The sequence below is a fragment of the Sus scrofa genome, chromosome 2 (genome assembly GCF_000003025.6).
Source record: "Sus scrofa isolate TJ Tabasco breed Duroc chromosome 2, Sscrofa11.1, whole genome shotgun sequence".
Lineage (NCBI taxonomy): Eukaryota > Metazoa > Chordata > Mammalia > Artiodactyla > Suidae > Sus > Sus scrofa.
In genome coordinates, this window is record NC_010444.4 from 10955454 (window position 1) to 10975362 (window position 19909).

The 19909-nt window shown below is 53.5% G+C and overlaps 1 protein-coding gene across 2 annotated transcripts; it reads right to left on the reverse strand.

Moving 5' to 3' along the window:
• MS4A15 (membrane spanning 4-domains A15) lies at nucleotides 4106-13980 on the reverse strand. Of its 2 annotated transcripts, XM_021085455.1 has the most exons (6): nucleotides 13682-13980; nucleotides 11201-11323; nucleotides 8819-8875; nucleotides 6606-6698; nucleotides 6124-6237; nucleotides 4106-5157 (listed from the first exon to the last, which is right to left on the reverse strand). In XM_021085455.1, the coding sequence occupies exons 1-6, from the start codon at nucleotides 13904-13906 to the stop codon at nucleotides 5041-5043; spliced, it is 729 nt and encodes a 242-aa protein (XP_020941114.1). In that variant the 5' UTR covers nucleotides 13907-13980; the 3' UTR covers nucleotides 4106-5040. The 2 variants fall into 2 exon arrangements, with proteins under 2 accessions (XP_020941114.1, XP_020941115.1); XM_021085456.1 differs by lacking the exon at nucleotides 11201-11323.

Consider the following 19909-nt stretch of genomic DNA (forward strand, 5'->3'; position numbering starts at 1 on the left):
TCAGAGCTGACTGTGGGCCCAGGCTGCCTGAGTTCAAACTTGATTCTACACCATCATAGGGGCGAGACCTCGGGTGAGTTATTTAACTTCTCTGGGCCTCAGTTTTCCCCTCTGAAAGATGGGGATAATAATACCTTAAGTGAGTGAGAGTCTGTTGATTTTTTTTTTTTTTTTTTAGGGCCATAGCTGTGGTATATGGAAGTTCCCAGGCTAGGGGTCAAATTGGAGCTGTAGCTGCTGGCCTATGCCTCAGCCAGAGCAATGCCAGATCTGAGCCATGTCTGCCACCTACACCACAGCTCATGGCAACACCAGATCCTAAACCCACCGAGTGAGGCCAGCGATCGAACCTGCGTCCTCATGGATACTAGTCAGGTTCGTTGCCACTGAGCCACAAGGGGAACTCTGTGACAAATTTTTTAAGTGATGCCTGGTGAGGATCAGGTGCCAGATAATCACTGCTCACTCTCGGGTGTCACTCAGGCTCCACTGTCATGTACCGTCTGTGTCAGACACACAACCAGATAGGGAGCAACCCCCCACACTCACTTAACTGCCACTCACCTGTCACTCACCTTCCCTCGGGTCTGCTGAACTGGACAGACTCTGGAAGGTCCATTGCCCCTAAAGCCACCTCCTGCCCCACACAGTCTCTGGGGCACACACCCTGGGACCTCCTCTAACGTGGGGCTCACCTGCCATTATCTACATTGCACCTGCTCATCATCCATGACCTTAGTTTATGGGGTGAAATTTTTCCAGAGCCTGTGGGTTTTTTTTTTTTTTTTTTTTTTTTTTTTTTTTTTTTTTTTTTTTTTTTTTTTTTTTTTCACTGGGTTAGAGGTTCCTACTGCATCACTTTTAGTTACAGACAATGTACAACACGCATAACACAAACCACCTCGGAACTGTGTTCCTTAACTGTCCCACTCCTTCATAAAGGCTTTAATGAGCACTTACAACTGGCCAGGCACCAGGACATGTGCTGGGGTCCAGGACGGAAGAAGACACTGGGAGGAGCTGGGAGGCTCTGGGTGGCAGAAAAACGACCCCCAGAGATGTCCTCGTCCCAACCCCTGGAACCTGTGACTATGCCACCATCCACACTGAAAGGACTTTGCAGATGTGATTAAGTCAAGGGTCTTGAGACGGGGAGATTGTCCTGGCTTGCCTGGTGAGCCCTGGGTAATCGCGAGAGTCCTTATAAGAGGAGGGAAGGAGGATCCGAGTCAGTGGGAGAGAAATTTGAAAGGGCTGCTGGCTTTGGAGATGAAGGAGGAATCAGAAGCCAAGGAATGAGGCAGCCCCTAGAAGCTAGAAAAGGCGAGAAGTGGGTTCTTCTCCAGAGTCTCCCCAGGAAACTCAGCCCTGCCAACACCTGAAGCAATTGAAAATATGATGAGATGTCACTTCTGTAACCACACTGTTATATGAGACTGTATCTTGCTACCAGACTTACTCAGGAGACTCTCTCCCTGGCTGGCTATGAAGACATAACTGGCCATGGGCTAGGACCCAGGTTTTTTGCGTGTCCATCTTGAGAAATCTTTGCTTATCCCAAAGTACCAAAGAGCTGAAGATATTTTCTATTTTTTTTTTTTTTGTTGGTTGGTTTGTTTTGTTTTTCATTTATGGCTGCATGCGTAAGAATATAGAAGTTCCTGGGCCTGGGATTGAATCTGAGCTTCAGCTGCAACCTACACCGCAGCTGTGGCAATGCTGGATCCTTTAACCCACTGAGCTGGGCTGGGGATAAAATCCAAGCCTCTACAGTGACCCAAGCTGCTGCAGTTGGATTCCTAATCCACTGCATCACAGTGGAACCCCCCCCCCCTTTTTGTCTTTTTGCCATTTCTTGGGCTGCTCCCGTGGCATATGGAGGTTCCCAGGCTAGGGGTCGAATCGGAGCTGTAGCCTCTGGCCTACACCAGAGCCACAGCAACCTGGAATCCGAGCCTCGTCTGCAACCTACACCGAAGCTCAGGGCAATGCCAGATCCTTAACCCACTGAGTGAGGCCAGGGATCAAACCCACAACCTCATGGTTCCTAGTCGGATTCGTTAACCACTGAGTCACGACGGGAACTCCTCCTACCCCCTTTTTTTCTGCCTTTTCATCTTATATTTTTTTTTAAGGCTGCACCCAAGGATATGGAGGTTCCCAGGCTAGGGGTCTAATCAGAGCTACAGCTGCTGGCCTATGCCACAGCCACAGCAATGCAGGATCCAAGACTCATCTGCAACCTACACCACAGCTCATGGCAATGCCGGATCCTCAACCCACTGAGTGTAGCCAGGGACCAAACCTGCGACTTCATGATTCCTAGTTGGATTCATTTCCACTGCGCTATTATGGGAACTCCTCTTTCTTTCTTTCTTTCTTTCTTTTTTTTTTTTAAGAAGCTTGTTTTAGTTTTGAAATTTAGGTCTGTAATCCATCTTGAGTTAATGTTTATATGGTGTGATGTAGTAGTTGTGGTTCTTCTTATTTTTTTTTTCTAACCAAATCCTATTGCTCCAGCACCATTCATTGAAAAGAACATTTTTGTCCACTGAATTGCAGTGGAGTCTTTGTTATAAGTCAAGTGAACTGTATGGGTGTGTCTGAATTCTATTCTACAGATTTAATTGTCTATGCACTAAAACTAGGCTGTCTTGGTGATTATGCTGTTTTGGTTATTACTGCTTTATAGTAAGTTTTGAAATCTGGTAGTTTTACGTCCTCCAACTTTGTTTTTCTTTAAGGCTTTCTTAGACATTTTAGTTCCTTTGACTTTTCATATGAATTTTAGAATTAGTGTGTCCATTCCACCTTCCCCACCTCCATAAACTGTTGGAATTCTGAATGGGATTGTATTAAATCTATAGACAAATTTTGGAGGTAAATGACATTTTAACAAAAATTCGTGCTTCCCAATCCACAGAACATAGCTCCTCATTCATTTAGACAGTCATTAATGGCTCTTAGTACTATTTTGTAGTTTTCAGAATTCTTCTGCTTCTTCATGTCAATTTCTTCTCTAGCTCCCGTTTGCTCTCAGTGATGGAAAATCTGATTTTACCAATTAAGGATAACTCAGTCACTTCTCATGACTTCCAGTCCACAAGCATGACTGTTTCTTGGTCATTGATGGCAACCCCTGCCTCCACTCTTATTTACTTAAAAACTTCAAACAACCCGCACTGCACGTCAGCCCTCTCCGCCTCTGGTGCTTTCCTCCTGGGGACACTGGAAGCTTTCTGATGTTTTCCTTCATACTAAATGTGGGCGTGCGGGGCTCCATGTCATGTCACCAGGCATGGCCCTCAGCCATCTCAACTCCACATTCCGGCTCCATGCTGTCTGGCCATGGGGCATCTCTAGGGGCCTTGCAATCTTCTTTGCTTACAGCCTGGGATGTGAAAAAGCATCTAGCTCTTATATTCCGACTAACTGATGTGTGGTTTTGGCCCCATTTCTGAGGGACTTAGTCAGCAAGGCACAGAGGATGGTAATCCCAGCCTGAGGCTGAGCCCTCTCTTCTGCCTTTTTCTCCCTCCCTCCTCCCTCCAAACATCTCCCCTCAATCCAGAAATGCGCTAATCGCCTCTATGTGTGGCAGGAAAACTGTTCTTAACTCTACCATGAAGTCTTAAACTCTCAGCTCTAGGTCCTCAAATCCCCTCTCTCGATTTTGGAAACCAAATCTTATTGTGCCCCCCCTCCAACTCTGCAGGTGCATGACCTTGATTGCCTCTTTAAAGGGGACCTAGCTTGCTCTACCCTTGTCCCAGCTCTGTAACTGACTGGCACTTAGCCACCTAGCTGACTGCCTTCCTTTGGGAAGACTTCATGGGAAGGGGCAACATTCAAATAGGGTTTTGAGGAGGAGCAGGAGTTTGTTAGCGGAAGAAGAAGTGGAGTGCTTTGGGACAAAGAAACAGGAGGAAGGAGGAGAAGGAGTTGGTGGAAAGCACTTGGATTTAGTTTGGAGGGAGCCATGTGGTAAGAGCATGGATTTTGACTGAAATGGAGCTGCATTCAAATCCCAGCATTGCCTCTTACTAGCTTGGTGGTTTGGGGCACCTAAGTTAACCTCTTCAAGCTTCTGTGCCTTCAGCTGTAGAGAGGGGACATGAATGCCTGCTTAGTTGGGCCAAGTCATTGCTATGAGACCAGATCAAATTGTAAGCATGGTTTATTTCCCTCTGTGGTAAGATGAAAGAAGCCATCCACCAGGGTCTCTGACTACCAGGTGGAGGTGTCTCCTTGGCCTGGAAACCCAGCCCAGCTCCTGGTACCTTCAGAAGCAGGCTTCTCCTCCAACTGGGGGTGGGGAGGGAGGGAGGGAGCCTCTCAGGGAGGGGGGCCACTACTGCTGTGCACCTGCAGATGCTGCCCGGGGTGCTGGGGTGGAGGTGGGGGGCGCTGGCCTGGGCCCTCCCCCGCAAGTCCCCCAGCCCTGGGGGATGGGCAGGGCTGAGTCAGTAAGGATTCCAGATGTTTCCGGGGACAATGGGGGTAGGCAAGATCTGACTTAGACCTAGGACTTCAAGGAGCAAGTGCAAAGAGCCTTAAATATCATTTGGTTCAACACTTTAGTTTCCAGGCGGGAAAAAGGAGCCCCAGAGAGAAAGGGCAGAGCTGGTCCTGGGGCCTGGAGACCCAAGGTCAAGCCGCTGCTGGCCATGTGGCCTCTGCAGCTGCACTGAGTGCTCCCTTCTCGAAGATTCTGGGCTTTCTGAGCTTAATGACCGTCCCCCAAGCCCTTGAACTTGCCTCCCGATGAGGCCAGGGTTTCTAAGGAGGGAGCAGAGAGAAATGCAGAGGGGCTCTTGGGGACATCTCCTGATTAATGGGCTCAGAGGGACACACACCCTTGACATCAATTAGCCACTGCGGGAAATGTGTGGGGCAGCATCCCCAGAAATTCCACTCTGTGCCACAATATGTGAGGATGGGGGGGAGGGGGCTGCCCCCAGATTAACGAGGTGGAGGTGGGGAAAGGCTGGGTCTGGGGGAGGGGGAAGGCGGGACTCCACCCCCCGGCGTGACCATCATCTACTCGGACGACTCTTTGGGCACGTATGCCACATTGTCATAGGCGGGGGGTGGAGAGGCTGCAGGGCTAGGGAGGTTGAAGTCTGTACTGAAGGCGTTTGGCAGGAAAATCACAGGCTGCAAAGAAAAAGAAAAAAAATCCCAGGCAATCCCAGCGGGCTCGCGTGCCTTCAGGGAGCTGTTGCAATAGTGCCCTCTCGTGGGTGTTCTGAGAACAGCGTCCTAGTAGTGGTGGCCGCGAGACGGAATTGGACCGCTCATCCGTTCAACTAATATTCCGAAAAATATTTACTGGGACCAACCACGGCCCGGGTTTGGGGGCTACAGCACTGAACAAAACAGACAAAAATCGAATTTCTCTAGGAACTAAGGTTCTGGAGTTCTTTGTCTCTGGTTCGATGCTAGGATACCAGCACCCGCCTCCCTGGGGCTCCCCTGCCTTCAGCCCCACCTCTCCGCCCCGCTCCATCGATTTCCCTGAGCCCCACTCCACTCATCCTCCATCTAAACACACACTCTGCTCAGACTTTCAACCTCCCATTTGGCACGAATCCACTTCCCACACGAGAACCTACGTTTTCCCGCGGAGGCGGCTTTTACTCCAACTAGCTCCCCTCCCACCAAGGCCCTCCTCCGTCCCCTTTCTGTCTGCACGGTCCTCCAGTTTGGGGAATACTAAGCTCAATTCCCACCGGAGTCATGCTGCCCTTTCTGATGGCCCGGTCTCCCTCTTGGTCTGTGAACTTCTGAAGGGTCCTATTCATCCCTGGACAGCGCTGCGCTTGGTCCCCTGCACCCGCCTTGCACGGCTCTGCGTCCAATCGCACAGAGAGCAGAGGGTCCCTTGGTGCTGGCGCGCCCCCCTGTGGCCACAAGGAAAACAGCCCCATGTTCCAGCAAAAAATAATCCTTTGGGTTCCGGATATAGTATGAGTGGTGTGGGGAACTCCGTGCAGCACAATCACTCCAGGTTTCTTCCCCGAGGTGGGGTGGGCGAGGCACGGGAGGAGAGGGTCCTCTGGGAAGGGCCCTGGATGCCCAGGGTGGGGGTGGGGCCGGGGTGAGTTGGGGTGAGGCACTTACCGCATGGGCTTGGGCACGGGTGGCTTGGCACCCAAAGTGGGTGGCAATGACCGCGATGAAGAACTCCAGGATGGTGAAGATGGTAAGCACGGCCAGATAGCCCCTGCCCACATCCTGGGAACCAAAACCTAACGTCAAAACATGCCAAGGGTTCTAGATAGAGGAGAAAAGGGGGCCCAGAGCCAAGGTCCCCAAGGCCACAGAGCCAGGCACTGTTAAGCTAGAGCCGGGGCCAGACCCCTGCCGCGCGTCCTGTGCCCTGCCCTGCACTCCAGGCTGCCTCTCTGTTCCCCTGTGCCCATCCCTGGGGTAGGATCAAGGGATCAATACACTTAGGGGGTCTCTTGGGACTGACGGGCCTGCTGAGGCCCAGAGAGGGCTCTCAGTTCCCCGGTGCTGCAAGTTCTAGCTCCTACCACCTCCTGGATGTGGCTGTGTCATTCTCCAAATTTTCCCACCCCTGGGGGCGTCAGACAACCCACCCAGTTAGTGACACCAAAATCCATGAGCAGAATCGCTGTCCCGGCAAAGGCCGCCATGGCGCTGAGAGTGTTGGTCCCCAGGCTGCTCCTCACCTGCAGGGGAGAGACGGAGGGAAGGAGCGGAGGGGAGGGGGCGCAGAGGATAGGCCGGAAGGCAGCAGCCGCCCCGCCCGCCAGCCTCCCACACCAGGCCTCCGCCCTCGTCCTGCGGCCTCCTGGACCCTCTCCTTGCCTCCCATCCTTCCGCGGGACCCCCCTTCCTTTCCATCCCCGTCTTGGAAGCTTCTGGGAAGGGGCTCCACATCCTTTGTGGCCTCTCCGGGTGGGGTGTGCAGAGGTTCCCCGCCCACTCGTACTGTGCCCCCCACCCCCAGGCGAGCAGGCAGGGGTCGGGGAAGCTCCTCTTGCTGAGGTTGGGAGCGATGTTGGGGTCAGTTCCCCGTGGTCCCAGGCAGGGCCGGGAAGAACCAGGCACTGCAAACCGTGGCGGGCCACGGGGGCGGGGGGGGGGGGGGCGGGGGGGACAGCTGAGAGTCAGAGCTGTGGGCCTGAGGTCCATGGGCCAAACCCTCATTGGGAGGCCCTGGGCTTTGGGGCAAGTGGACCCCTGGGTAATCCAGGCGACCACCCGGGGGTCACCCTCCCCAAGTTGCCAGAACCCCATGTTCTTTTGATCCAGTAGCTGAAGCTTTCTGTTAAACAGCCTTGGCCTTAATGTGCGGACCAATCATGGGTGGCTGTGGACTATAGGACCCACTCAGGTTCAAAGACCCTGACTTCTCTCTCTGTCGCTTCTCTCTCTCTTTTTTTTTTTTTTTTTTTTGGTCTTTTTGTTTTTTTAGGGCCACACCCCTGGCATACGGAGGTTCCCAGGCTAGGGGTCTAATTGGAGCTGTTGCTGCCGGTGTACGCCAGAGCCACAGCAACGCCAGATCCAAGCCACATCTGAGACCTACACCACAGTTCACAGCGACACCAGATCCTTAACCCACTGAGCGAGGCCAGGGATCGAACGAATGCTCATGGTTCCTAGTTGGATTTGTTTCCGCTGTGCCATGATGGGAATGCCTCTCTCTCTCTCTGTTTTTTTTTGGGGGGGGGGGATGTCATTGAGTTCATTGAGACCAGAGCAGGAAATCAATTAATCGATTAGTTAATGCAGGAAACGTCTCCTGAGCACCTGCTGCTCTGCTGCCTTCCAGGTGCTGTGAGCACAGGACAGAGTAAGTCAGCTCTCTGCCCCCAGACTTTACAGCCTGGGGGCGGGGGTGGGCATGGGTTTGGTTCTGAGGGTCCCCTGTATCTAGTCCTGCTATAATCCACTCTCCACCCACACCCAGAAGCTCCCAGGAATGTACACAGGGCAAGGACACCCCGGCTTCAACCCTCAGTGCCCGCCCACTGCCCTTCAAATCCAGTTTCCGCATCCATCCCAGAGGCATCTCCCCGCCTCTCTTCTCAGCTCAGCTCCTCTCACTCTGTCCCTTGTGTGCAATAATCCAGCATCCTGGCCCCCTCCCATCTGATGCCAGTCTCATCTCCTAGCCTGGTCCCCAGGCTCATCCACGGCCGCTGCCCCGTGAACGATGAGCTCAGACACCAGCTCAGGGACTGCAGACCGTCCAAGCAGCGAAGAACCACTCACATTATCCCAATGCTTCATTCAGCACTTCTCACTCTCTGTAACTACTTGAGTTGTCAGTCTGGTTTTGGGATGTCTTATCAGACACGAGAATGCAAGCGCCACGAGGGCAGGGACTTGAGTCTCCATCCAAAGCCTCCCTCGCCACGCCCCTCGCTGGCATCCACAGAAGGCGTGGAGCTGTGTGCCAGGTGGACCCAGTGCATGTCTCCATCTAATTTCCTTCCCCTTCCCTTTCCAGACCTTTGCCAAATGAAACCACGCATGGTTTCTATGGAGACCCTGCCCAGGGCCCCGCCTGGCATCCTCATGCTTTTCCTTTGGAATGCCTCCATCCCGCTCCTGCACCAAGGCCCAGCTTGGGCAGCAACTCTTCCAGGTCCCCCCTCTGGCGTAGGTAGGGCAGCCTCTGTGTCTGGCTGTCTGGGTGTTGTCTGGTGCCTGGCCCCCAGCAGGCCCCCCAGGAGATGCTTGTGGAGAAAAGCTGGATGCGTGAGCATCTTTGGAGGCAGAGTGGAGCTGAAGTTGGGCCATGGCCCCACCCTCGCCCCTGGGTCCAGTTCAGACTTACCAGGCAGCTGGTGTGGTTCTTCTCGGCTGCCACTGAGAGGGACCCGGAGATGATGAACTGTGTGGGGAAGTGGGAAGCTGAGTGAGGCTTCGGCTGGGGCCCTGGGCAGGGGACACCATACCTGGCACCGTTGAGGCTGTGGGTCACAGGAAAAGGCCAGCAGCCTCCTAGCTGCCACTTACTCTGCCTCTCGGCCGGCACTTGAGATCTCTCTGTGAGGGTGTCCCCTGGTTACTTGGGGCCCCTGTCCAGGAAGCAGGGTTGTAACTTGCAAGGTTTATGTTTTCACTGACTTCGCATCATCAGAGCCTTGTAGGGAAGGCATTTTTTTTTTCCTTCAAATATTCACTCAGCAGACATTTTCTGAGCAGCAGGGATGTGCCAAGAATGTAGCAGAGTTAAGTAAGACAGACAAGATCCCGCTCTCATGGGGCTGCTATTCTAACTGGGGGAGCTGGACACTCAGCGAATAAACTACCAAGAAGTATGGTCACATGGAGTTTCCGCTGTAGCTCAGTGGGTTAAGAGCCCAACATAGTATCTGTGAGGTTGAGAGTTTGATCTTGGCCTCACTCAGTGGGTTAAGGATCTGGGGTTACTGCAAGCTGCTGTGTAGGTCACAGATGCAGCTGGGCCTGGTGTTGCTGTGGCTGTGGCTTAGGCCCACAGCTGCAGCTCCAATTGACCCCTAGCTTGGGAACTTCCAATATGCAGCAGGTGCAGCCCTAAAAAGAGAGAGAGAGAGAAAAAAAAAAAGTATGGTTGCAGTGATAGGAGCTCTACCAATGTGGTAAGGAATCATGGGAGGCTACTTGAGGTGTGTGTGTGGGGGGGTCAGGGAAGGCCTCTCTGAACCGAGATGCAAATGAGAGGATGCAGGGCTTGTGATGAGTTGCTGTTGGTGGAGGCAGGGGTGGGGCTAGCTTGGAAACTGCCCTCTAAGGATAGTGCCCTTGGCACTGGCCTCCAGCCACAAACCTGGGCAGGTCTGCGACTGGCTTGGCTGAGAGAATGCAGTGGAATGGTGCTGGGCCAGCTCTGCACCTCATGCTTAGAAAGCCAGCAGCTTCCACGTCTGCACTCTGCAGCCAAGTGGGTGAGACCCGGGGATAATAGACCCCCTGGTGAGGCCAGCGGGAGTTTGGAGAAGGGTGGGGGTGGAGCCCTGGCCTTACATGGAGACAGGACCAGGAAGAAGCCACCATGGCTGTTCAGGTGGTTTGGACCAGGGTGATGGCAGTGGAGGTGGGGAGATGTGGACAGTTCCAGGCTCTGCTTGGGAGGGTGAGCTTACAGGACCTGCTGGTGGGGTGGACGTGAACTGGGAAATGAGTCTAAAACAACCTGGAATGATTTAGCTCTGGCAACTGGGTGGATGGTGCAGAGTCAAGGATTGGTAATTGGCTCCCACATGTATTAGCACTTGATTTCCTCAAATAGGGTGTAGGTGGGGCCAGGACTATAGCACTTTTTTTTTGGTCTTTTTAGGGCCGCACCCACAGCATAAGGAAGCTCCCAGGCTAGGGGTCGAATCAGAGCTGTAGCTGTTGACCTACACCACAGCCACAGCAATGCAGGAACTGAACCATGTCTTCGACCTACACCACAGCTTGCAGCAATGCTTGATCCTTAATCCACTGAGTGAGGCCAGGGATTGAACTCGTGTCCTCATGGATACTAGTTGAGTTCATTGCTGCTGAGCCACGACGGGAACTCCTGGACCCAATTTTTAGATGAGGAGCTGGAGCCTAGATGGAGGGACTTGCCTCAGGGGCTCCTTATACCTCACGATGGAGCTGGGATTCAGACCACTTGGCCAGACTCCAAAGTCTGTTCGCTCCTATGGGTGCTGGGCGGCTCAGGTACAGACAGGGACCTTGTAAATACTGGTGTGCTCTCTTCAGGTTGGGGATTATAATGACACGCTCCCCTGGTTCTCCAGTCAGGGTGGGTGGCCAGCCAGGGCATTCGTCAGAGGAGTCGGCTCAGGGGTATCAGCACTGGTCAGGCTCCCAGGAGACAGAGCTCATGGTGGGCTGGGGCCCAGGAGAGGAACTGATAGATTTCTGCAGCTCAGATTTGGATTGGGGTTGAGGCTTGGGATCCAGGTAACAAGGGTAGTTGGTGTCTCCTTATCCCCTGCCCCGTCCCCTTCACCCCATCCTTTTTGGAGCCTGCTCTGTGTCAGCCTCTTTGCTGGGAGCTTTTCATACATAGGAGGGAATCTGGATCGGATTATGATTAGAGTTTGCAATTAGGAGGTAAATATAGGCTCCGGCTCCCACCTATGGGTGGCTGTGTCCAGGAGAATGTGGTGGGGGTGGGCACAGCAGGGGAGAGGTGACCTTGGGCAGGACCCCCCAGCTCCCCCCGGGCACTCACGCAGGCTCCTCCCCAGAAGGGGACGCCACCTTCGATGAAGAGCATCCCCACGTGGCCGTGGCGGACCATGAGCAGCACGCTGCCGAAGCCCAGGTGGATGAGGCCAATAAGGATCTGGACCGTCTGCGGGGAGCAGGCGGCGGCTCAGCCAGGCGGGCGAGGCGGGCTCCACACCGCCCCCTGCCGGCCTCGGAGGAGAGCGTGGTAGGGCTCTGCGCTCCCTCAGCGAACTGTCAGCGACTTGGAAATAAACCCAGATTCTGTTCTCTTGAGGAGACATCAATATAACAACAGTAAAAGACAGTTTTAAGAAGGACAGCCAATTCCCCATAGCCTGTGGGACCCACCCTTCTGTTTCCATGTCTCCACGGGTTTGCATTCTCCTTTTAGCTCTGACCCTTGGATCTCAAGCATCCTCTGTGTTGCTACCTGGCTTTCTTAGTCCTCATTTCAATGGCACAGCATTCCCTGCCCTGAATGCCTTACCTTTCCCTTCTCACCCCCCTGCAGCCTGCAAAAATATCTCCTTGGGCATCTTTCTCATCTGAGTGTCTGTCATTGATCCTTTCCAGCCATGTACCCAAAATCTGGACCTGGTTTTTACATTCATTCATTAATTAGAAGTGGCCTTTGCCAGCACCTCACTGATCCATTCCCAGAACTGGGATGGTTTTCCCGAGAATGGGAACATGGGGGCTTCTGGTAGGTGCTGCCACATTTCTTTCCAAATGTTTTTGGTGACAATTGGATTCTAGAACTGAGTGGAAAGGGACATTGGAGGCCCCTGAACTCAACCTCTGCCTAATCCAGGGGCCCTTTCCAGCTCTTGACTTCTAAACAGACTCCTACAGTGATGAGGCACTCATGACCACTCAAATCACTGGGGGACTTTAGGGGTAATTCAGACTGCAGAACTGGATTCTTGGGGGTCACGTGGAACATAATGTCTTCCTAACATGAGAGCAAGAATTTGGGCATTTAAAGGCATGATCTCTTGAATCTTCTCTTTCTTTCTCTGTTCGGCCACCATGCCTTCTGTCTTTTCAACTTCCTAATGGGGCATCATGTCCCAGCTGCCAACACTGCTCTCCTCGGTGGGTTCTTCCCTGCCACTAGATGGCCATGCCATGACACCAGCTGCCACTTAGCCGACTGCCTGTCTACACTAAGCAAAGTGCTGGGTGCCTTACAGAAATTATTTCCTTTAACCCTAATGTGATGAGTAGGCATTATTATCCTAATTTTGGAGCTGAGGAAACAGTAGCTTGCCAGACCGAGGTTCTCCCAGCTATGAAGTGGCAGGCCAGCTAAATTTAAAGCCAGTATTCTCAATGGGTAACATTCCCTAACTATAGTTTCTGCTTTTTATGTTTTTCAGCAAATTGCATTTGGAAGTCAGTGTGTTCCAGAGTCTGTTCTGAGGCTTCAGGACTCCAGCAATGGCTTCTCCATCTTTGTTCACTGACTCTTGTCCCTTCCTGCGCCACTGGGCTTGCTTAGGCATTAGCATAGAATTCTAAATTCCAACACGTTCAAGCCCGGGCTCCTGGGTGCTCAGAGCGGTGGGGCTGGAAGTGGGACTTTACAGTCAGGCCATCCTAGGGGACAGGGTGCCACTTACCAGCTGTGTAGCCTTGGGCCAGTGACTTGGCATTGAAGAATCCTCAGCTTCCTCATCTGTCCAATGGGGACAATGAGCCCTGTCTCGCAAGGTGGGAATGAGATGCTAAGGGGACAAGACATGCAAATTCCTTGGCCCAGTGCGTGCCCCCTTGGGGCACTCAGGAAATGAGAGCTGTCATTACCATCACCACCACTGTCATCATTACTGAAGCTATGTTTTCATCTTCCACTGGACAAACTGAGGCCAAGGGTATATCTATCTATCTTATCAATCTATTATCTATCCTATCATATTTGATTCCTTCCCAGGGATCAACATCTCAAGGCCATGTGAGACTGGAAAGGACCTTAGAGGCCATCTTGGACGGTCAGCCCTGCAGGAGCTGGAGCGGGACCTGGCTACCCCTTCAGCTTCATCTCATCTCCTTCCTTCCTTTGCTCCTTACGTTCCAGCCAAGCCCATCTTCTATTTCTTGAACAAGCTACCTCAGGGCCTTTGCACTTGCTCTTTCCTCTATTGGATGAACCCTGGCTCTCCACGTCTCACTTGGCTGGCTTCAGCCCTGCATGGAGATTTTGAGCTTGAATGTCATCTCCCCGAGATACCTTTGCAAGTGTTGCCCCTACCTCACGGTCATTTTCGACCTCTTTGCCCTGTTTGGAGTTATCTGAGTCATTTCTTCACTGCTTTATGTTCTGTGAACTCCGCGGGAAGAGGGTCCTTGTCTGCCTGGTGCGTGGCTGCATCCTCAGATCCTTACTGATATCTGTCGGCTGCCTGCCCCCTCTCCACGGTGCATGAACGCTCCCGCCCTGCCCAGCACCTGTGCCTCGGGTGGGCGGAACGTCTGTTCTTACCCCCAAAGCTTTGGGCTCTCCTGTCAGGAACGTCTCCACCGGCCGCAGGTCGGGCGGCTGGGTGGCCCTTGGCGTCTGCGCCCCCAGCGGTGGCTCCTCGAACTGCATGATCGCAGGCGGCTGGCACAGGGAGGTGGGCAGAATGGCCGGGGGCGGGCGGAGGCCGCTGGCATTGCTGGGTGGGATGACGACGAACACCCCATTGCTGGCCGGAGCTGTGGACATCGTGCTCAGAGAGCCGGGAAGGCAAAGGCTCGGGAGATAATGATAACGAGGATGGTTACACGTCTGCACAAGAGATGTTCAGTTTATGAACAGCAGGTCCACCTACCTCCGGCTCCCGCAGCCTCCTCGAGCCTGGCGCCAAAATCTGGGCTCAGTGGGGAAGGGAGCATCAGGGGTCAAGCCACTCAAAGAAATGAAGGGATGTCAGAGGTCAAGGTGAGGCAAGGCCAAGACTTGAATTTAGTCTTTCTGACCCTAGAAGCCACATTCTTCATCTCTGCTATTAATACATGAAAAGGACCTTTGAGAGAAGCATGCCTTTGAACTGCCTCCTTTCCCCAGAGAGGGCAAATGACTTGCCTAAGAACACACAGCTAGTGTGAGACCAACCGGAGCATCTCTTCACAGGGGCTGGAGCTCACACACCATTTCCTGTCCCTCAACCCGCAGCTATTGAGTTGCGTAAATAATCCCCCTGGGGGACTTCCTGCTGTGGGAGCCTTTCTCTTTGGCCCCCTAAGCGATCACTGTTAATGCAGCCCAGACTTGCATGGATTACGGAAACTTGGAGGGCTGGCCTGAGTAAACACTTTGCGGAAAACCACTCAGCTCTCAGGAGGTGAGTTTACAGCAGAGAAATGAATCTGCGGGAATCAGCAGAGTGAGGCATCTGCCAGATTCTACAGTGCAACAAAAACCAGGCATCCTTCTCCTTGGCAGTGACTGGTTCAGCACAGGGGTCTGGAGATAGACGCTGGGACTTGAATCCTGGCCCCTCCGCTTACTGTGACGGGTAGAATTACAGTTTCCTTGGTCCCCATCGCGCTGTAGCAAAGCATTGGAATGGCGGATGTTTTACAAATTTATTAAAGCAAAAGTACCTTTTTAGAGAAAAAGAGCTCATGTGTGCACAGGTTAAAAGAGCCCAACGCACTGTACAATTGTTTTCATGTCCCCACGGGGTGGACCGCAGGGGAGACCCAGTTTCTCCTGGCCCGGGCCCCCTACGCTGTGCGTAAGGGCTGAGTGTGGCTCCATCTCTGTATGAGGCGTATTTGATACGATTGGTTTCAGGCAGGACACCTTATTCTGGGGAACAGGTTATACAGAGGCGGTTGAGGAATGGGTGACATTCCTTCCCTACCAGGCTCTTCAAGGTGGGTGAAGGGGCATTCCAATGAGACATAGCCAGAAGCTTTTGGGTTTAATCTCCTTGAAGGGGACCTGAAGCCTATACATGACTACCTGTCCTGCCTCAATTTCTCTACCTGTCAAGTGGGGTTAATAACCCTGGGGATAATCTTATAGGGTTTGGTGTGCATTGAAATAACACACACGACCCTGAGAAAAGCCATCCCTTCGAGTGTGACGATGACTAGGGTTCAGGCGCAGTGTCCGTGCCCTCAAGGAGCCTTGCATCTGGTAGGAGTCACGAAAGAAATTTGTAATTTAGTCCAACATAAGACCGAGGCTTTGCTAGGCACATAGCTCAGGGGCTGGGAGCAGGAGGATGAATTAAGACTAGATGTCTTGCTCTCAAGAGTCTTGCACTGCAGAGCAGGGCTCTGCTGGAACAGAGGAGCAGGTGGAGGCAGGCCGAGCTGATTCCACCCCCACTGTGAGCTCAGCCGTGTCTTCAGGAAGGACGCAGACCTGAAACAGGGGCCTCAGAGGCTGTTCTCTGCTCTCCCCTCCCTTACCCCATGGTCCTTCCCTTTTCTCTTTCTCTCATCTTCCATCTTTTTTCCTCCCCCATCTATTGGCCAGTTTCCCCACCTCAACAGACGTATTTGGGAAGAGCAGAAGTTGCAGAAGGTACAGACTCCCGGGTCTGACCAGCCAAGCAGTTGGGACAGGAGTGAGATGCCAGGAGTTGGGGGGAGGTCGGGGCTGCCGAGGACCCACCTGGCCCACCGGTCCTTCTTGAGGTATGAATAGTGAATGTTTAAGCCCGCATCTTATTCTAAGGGAGGAAAGGCATGGATTATTAGTTGCGCTAAGAGATGAAGAAATGGAGGATCAGAGAGGGTGAGGGCTCCCCCTCTGGTCACACAGCACCTCAGTATTGAAGAATTGAGATAGGTCCAGACTTCCAGCTCCCGGTAGAAGGAATGCTGACTTGATGGGTTGCAACCACTCCTGGGTTTGAATCCTGTCTTTGTCAGGATTAGCGAACCGACTCTGTACTCCACTCTTTGGAGTAATAACTCTAAAATGCCCGGATCCCACAGCTGGTTGAATTACCAGCAAATGGGGACTGAAAGAGCCTGCCAACTCGTCACATCCTCACGTAAGTTTATGTAAAGAAAGCACCCACGTTCTCACCATCATCTAGAAAGGATGTTTAGCACCAGAGAGGGAGGAAGGACGGAATCTTTAAGCAGAACAAATTTAACTCAGTGCTGCTTTGCCAGAAGAGCTGTCAGGTCACCAGGGATAGGAGAAAACTGTGCCCAGGACCCGTGGCGACTTGTGGTGTGTTTGTGAACCCTCTCTGGGGTCCTGAGGTCTGAGGCTGTTTGCTTGGACCCTTCCCGTGCTCTCTGAGGGACCCCCGAACGGCCTTAGAAGGGAGCACAGTGTAATTAACGACATTGCTCCTGGGTGGGTGGTGAGAAACTGGCTAAAAGCGAGACCTCACCCCGGCTTAGAATAAGAGAAAACACCTACAAAAATAGGCTCTCAGCTGATGCCGGCGAGTTAAGTGGCAATGATGGTGTCACAGAGTTCCTGACACTGGTCGTCTCCTCTCTCTATTCACCCCCTGCGGCACCACCAGCCCCTCTGTGCCCTCAGGCCAGGGACCACCCCTCTTTCGCATTCCAGAGGCCACCTGGCCCTTGGCCCCCCCACCCCACCCCCGCTATCTGCCACTCAGAAAGGGACTCTTTTCCTTGTTACGGAATCAGCCAGCTCAACCTAAACACTAATGGCCATGTGCCAGGGCTAGGCAGGTGGAAAATAGGGAAGTCAGGTCCCCTGCCTCCAGGAGCTCACCAGGTGCCCACCAGGGGAATGGCTACCTGGGACCGAGACCCCGGAAGCACCCTGACAGCAAGGCATGAGCTGCGGCAGTGCTGGCCCCTCACCTGCAAAGCCTTCTGCCGTTTGTAGAGTTGTCAACCGAATGGGAACCATTGATCCTTATAACAGCCCCATGAGGCAGGTGTTATTCAGCCCACTTTGCAGACTATGAAAACAGGGTCAGAAATCGCAGTGTGGTCAAAGGGGCCAGGCCAGGGGCTTTGGAGTCAGACATAATTGTCAGAGACGTTAAAACAAAAGTTTCAGCCGAGTCCAGATCCTGGAGGGAGTTGTGCCACAGATGACCAGGTGGGACTTGCCAAAAGCAGGTGGCTGTGAACATGCTAGGTGACTTTGACATCCTCCCCTGCACAGCTAAGAGTGGGCTTTCAAAGAGAACATTTGGAATGATGCAAATCTGGATTCAGAGGAGAGGGAAGGACCCCTGGTCACCTTAAGACAAGACAGAGGGGAGTTCCCATTGCGGCTCAACAGGATCTGCAGAGTCTCTGCAATGCCGGGACACAGATTCCCTCCCAGGCTGGCGCAGTGGGTTAAAGGATCCAGTGTTGCTGCAGCCGTGGTGTAGGTTGCAACTGTGGCTTGGATCTGATCTCTGGCCCGGGAACTCCATATGCCACAGGGTGGCCAAAAAAGAACAAGAAAAAAAAAAAAATGACAAGAGGGCAAGTCTAGCTTTAAGGAGACCAGGAGACACTGATACATATCTCTTGCATTGTGGACCTCCTGCTGGACTCTGAGTACAGGGAGGGGTACACAGGACAGAAACCAGGGGACAGGCCTCTACAGGCCCCATAAAACACCTCTGCAGAGAAGTTGGCTTCAGCATGGCCAGTCTCAGAGAGGGTGGAGGCAGCTTGCAAGAGTAGCCTAGTGTCCCATCCCCTCCATCTCTTCCTCCCCATCCTCCAGCCCTGGAGAAACCAAAGCAAACCCGCTGGGGAAGGGGAGGGAAAGCCAGTGGGAAATTAAGGGGAGGCTCCCCACCTCAAGTCCTCTTCTTACCTGCCACGTGCTGGGCTGAGGTCCCAGGTGCCCTAAGTCACATTGGACACTCCAGTGACAAAATCGGGGTGTTTGACTCACCTGAGAGCAGCCAGAGGACCGCTGGGACTGCCCCAGTTTCACCCTCATAGAGTTGCTCTGAGGTTTTTTTTTCCCCCTTTTTGAGGCTGCACCTGCGGTGTATGGAAGTTCTCAAGCTAGGGGTCAGCCACAGCCACAGCAACACTGGATCCTTAACCCACTGAATGAGGCCACGGGTTGAACCTGCGTCCTCATGGATACTAGTGGGGCTCTTTACTGCTGAGCCACAATGGGAACTTCCTGCTCTGAGTTTTAAAAGAGATAGTGCCCATCTCGTGCCAGCACAGTGCCTGGCATGAGAGAGGCAGTCGATGCCTTTAGATTCTATTGCTGGGAACATCCTTATGAAATAGACATGGTTACTATTTTGCCAGGGAAGAAACTGAGCTCAGAGACATTAAGTGAGGTGTGTGATCTCGGGCCAATGACTTGTTTTCCATGAGCCTCAGTTTCTCCATCTGTCAAATGGGTCCTAAAATCCCTTCTGGCGTTCAAGCCTGGCTCCTCTGGAGCTTGGGGTGAGATGACCCATGCTCTCCCTGAGAGCTTCTCTCCAGGGCCCTCCCAGGCAGGCGGAGATATGGTGGCTCACTTCATCCAGGAAAGAGGGCTCAGTGCCCGTGGTTTTGAAGATGAGCAAATGACCTGCCCAGGGTCATGGCGTCAGGGTAAGGGATGGAGCTGGGATTCAAGCCCAGGTCCTCTTGCTCCATCCCCAGTCTTCTCAACTCCCCTCAGTCCCTCTGAGCTGGCGGCCACACTGCTGGGACACAGAGGCTGCACCAGGGGACCCCCAGAAAGCCCCAGGACACTGACTCCGCTAGCTTTTCCCCCTGGATCTGAGGTCTCCTGGTCCTGTGCTGACACGTGGACCCACTGCCTTTGAACCCTGTCAACACTACCCCTCGGCCTCTGCGATGTTCAGCATTTCTGGGCATCGGCTTTATTCAAGAGGCACCAGAAGCAGCTTTGTTCATTCCCTGTCGAGCAGCTGTGGGAGGTGTTACCAGCTGGAGGGGAGCAGACCTTAGATGCAAGCAAAGCAGCACACCTGGAATGGGGCTGCACATCTGGGAGGAGGCAGCTTTTCTGAGTCCTTTAGATCTTAGGCCCCTGGGATGGAAGAATCCACCCTCCCCCTCTGCCAGCTCAACCTGCTGCGGGACCTCAGGCCACTTGCTTAATCTCCCTGGGCCTCAGCTTCCCCACCTGTCAAGTGGGTGGCTGCGATGCTGGTGGGAGGTGAGGGGCTCTAGCCTTCCAAGGATGCCCTCTCTACTGCCCCTTACCCCCCCACCTGCCTCTAGGGCCCACTGCTCTGTCGACTGGCAGGGATTTGCCCCTCTAGCTAAGTCTGTCCCTGTGACACTCCTGGCAGGAGGCTTTCTGGGCTTCTCCAACCCCATCCCATTCAGGGCGGGTCAGATCTGCCGCACTGCCCTGGAAATGATGCCATCAGTCACACACGTGCGGGAGGAGGGCAGGCCTCCCTTTGTCCCAAGGTCCCTGGGCAGGGTTCCACTCCGCTCTGTGGCCCACCCCCCAGCTGAGAGCCTGGAAGCGGGTGGGGGGCCACAGCCCCTCCCTCTGGCTGGACTGTTACTCCCTCTATAAAAAAGGGCTGAGAATATTGACCCCTAGGCCCCTTTCCAGCTTAGAATCCCTGCCAGGTCCTTGTCTGTCCCTTGGAGAAGGGTAAAAGGGCAGAGCACCTGCATTTTGGTTGGAATCACTGTTCTGCCCCACCTGGGGGTGGGGGGGGAGCGGGTGGGGGGAGGTGAGAGAGGAAGATTCCATTTCCTTGGGAGGATAGTTAGGGTCCCAGGGTCTCTGGGGGATACCCAAGTCTTCCCAGTGACGGGCTTTGAGGAG

Coding starts and splice junctions, on each gene's coding strand:
- MS4A15 (XM_021085455.1), bottom strand. CDS start 13,906: ATGTCCACAGCTCCGGCCAGCAATGGGGTGTTCGTCGTCATCCCACCC. Junction 6,238..6,605: donor ATTTTGGTGTCACTAACTGG/GTGGGTTGTCTG, acceptor TTTGGTTCCCAG/GATGTGGGCAGGGGCTATCT. Junction 5,158..6,123: donor CCCGTGCCCAAGCCCATGCG/GTAAGTGCCTCA, acceptor TTTTCTTTGCAG/CCTGTGATTTTCCTGCCAAA.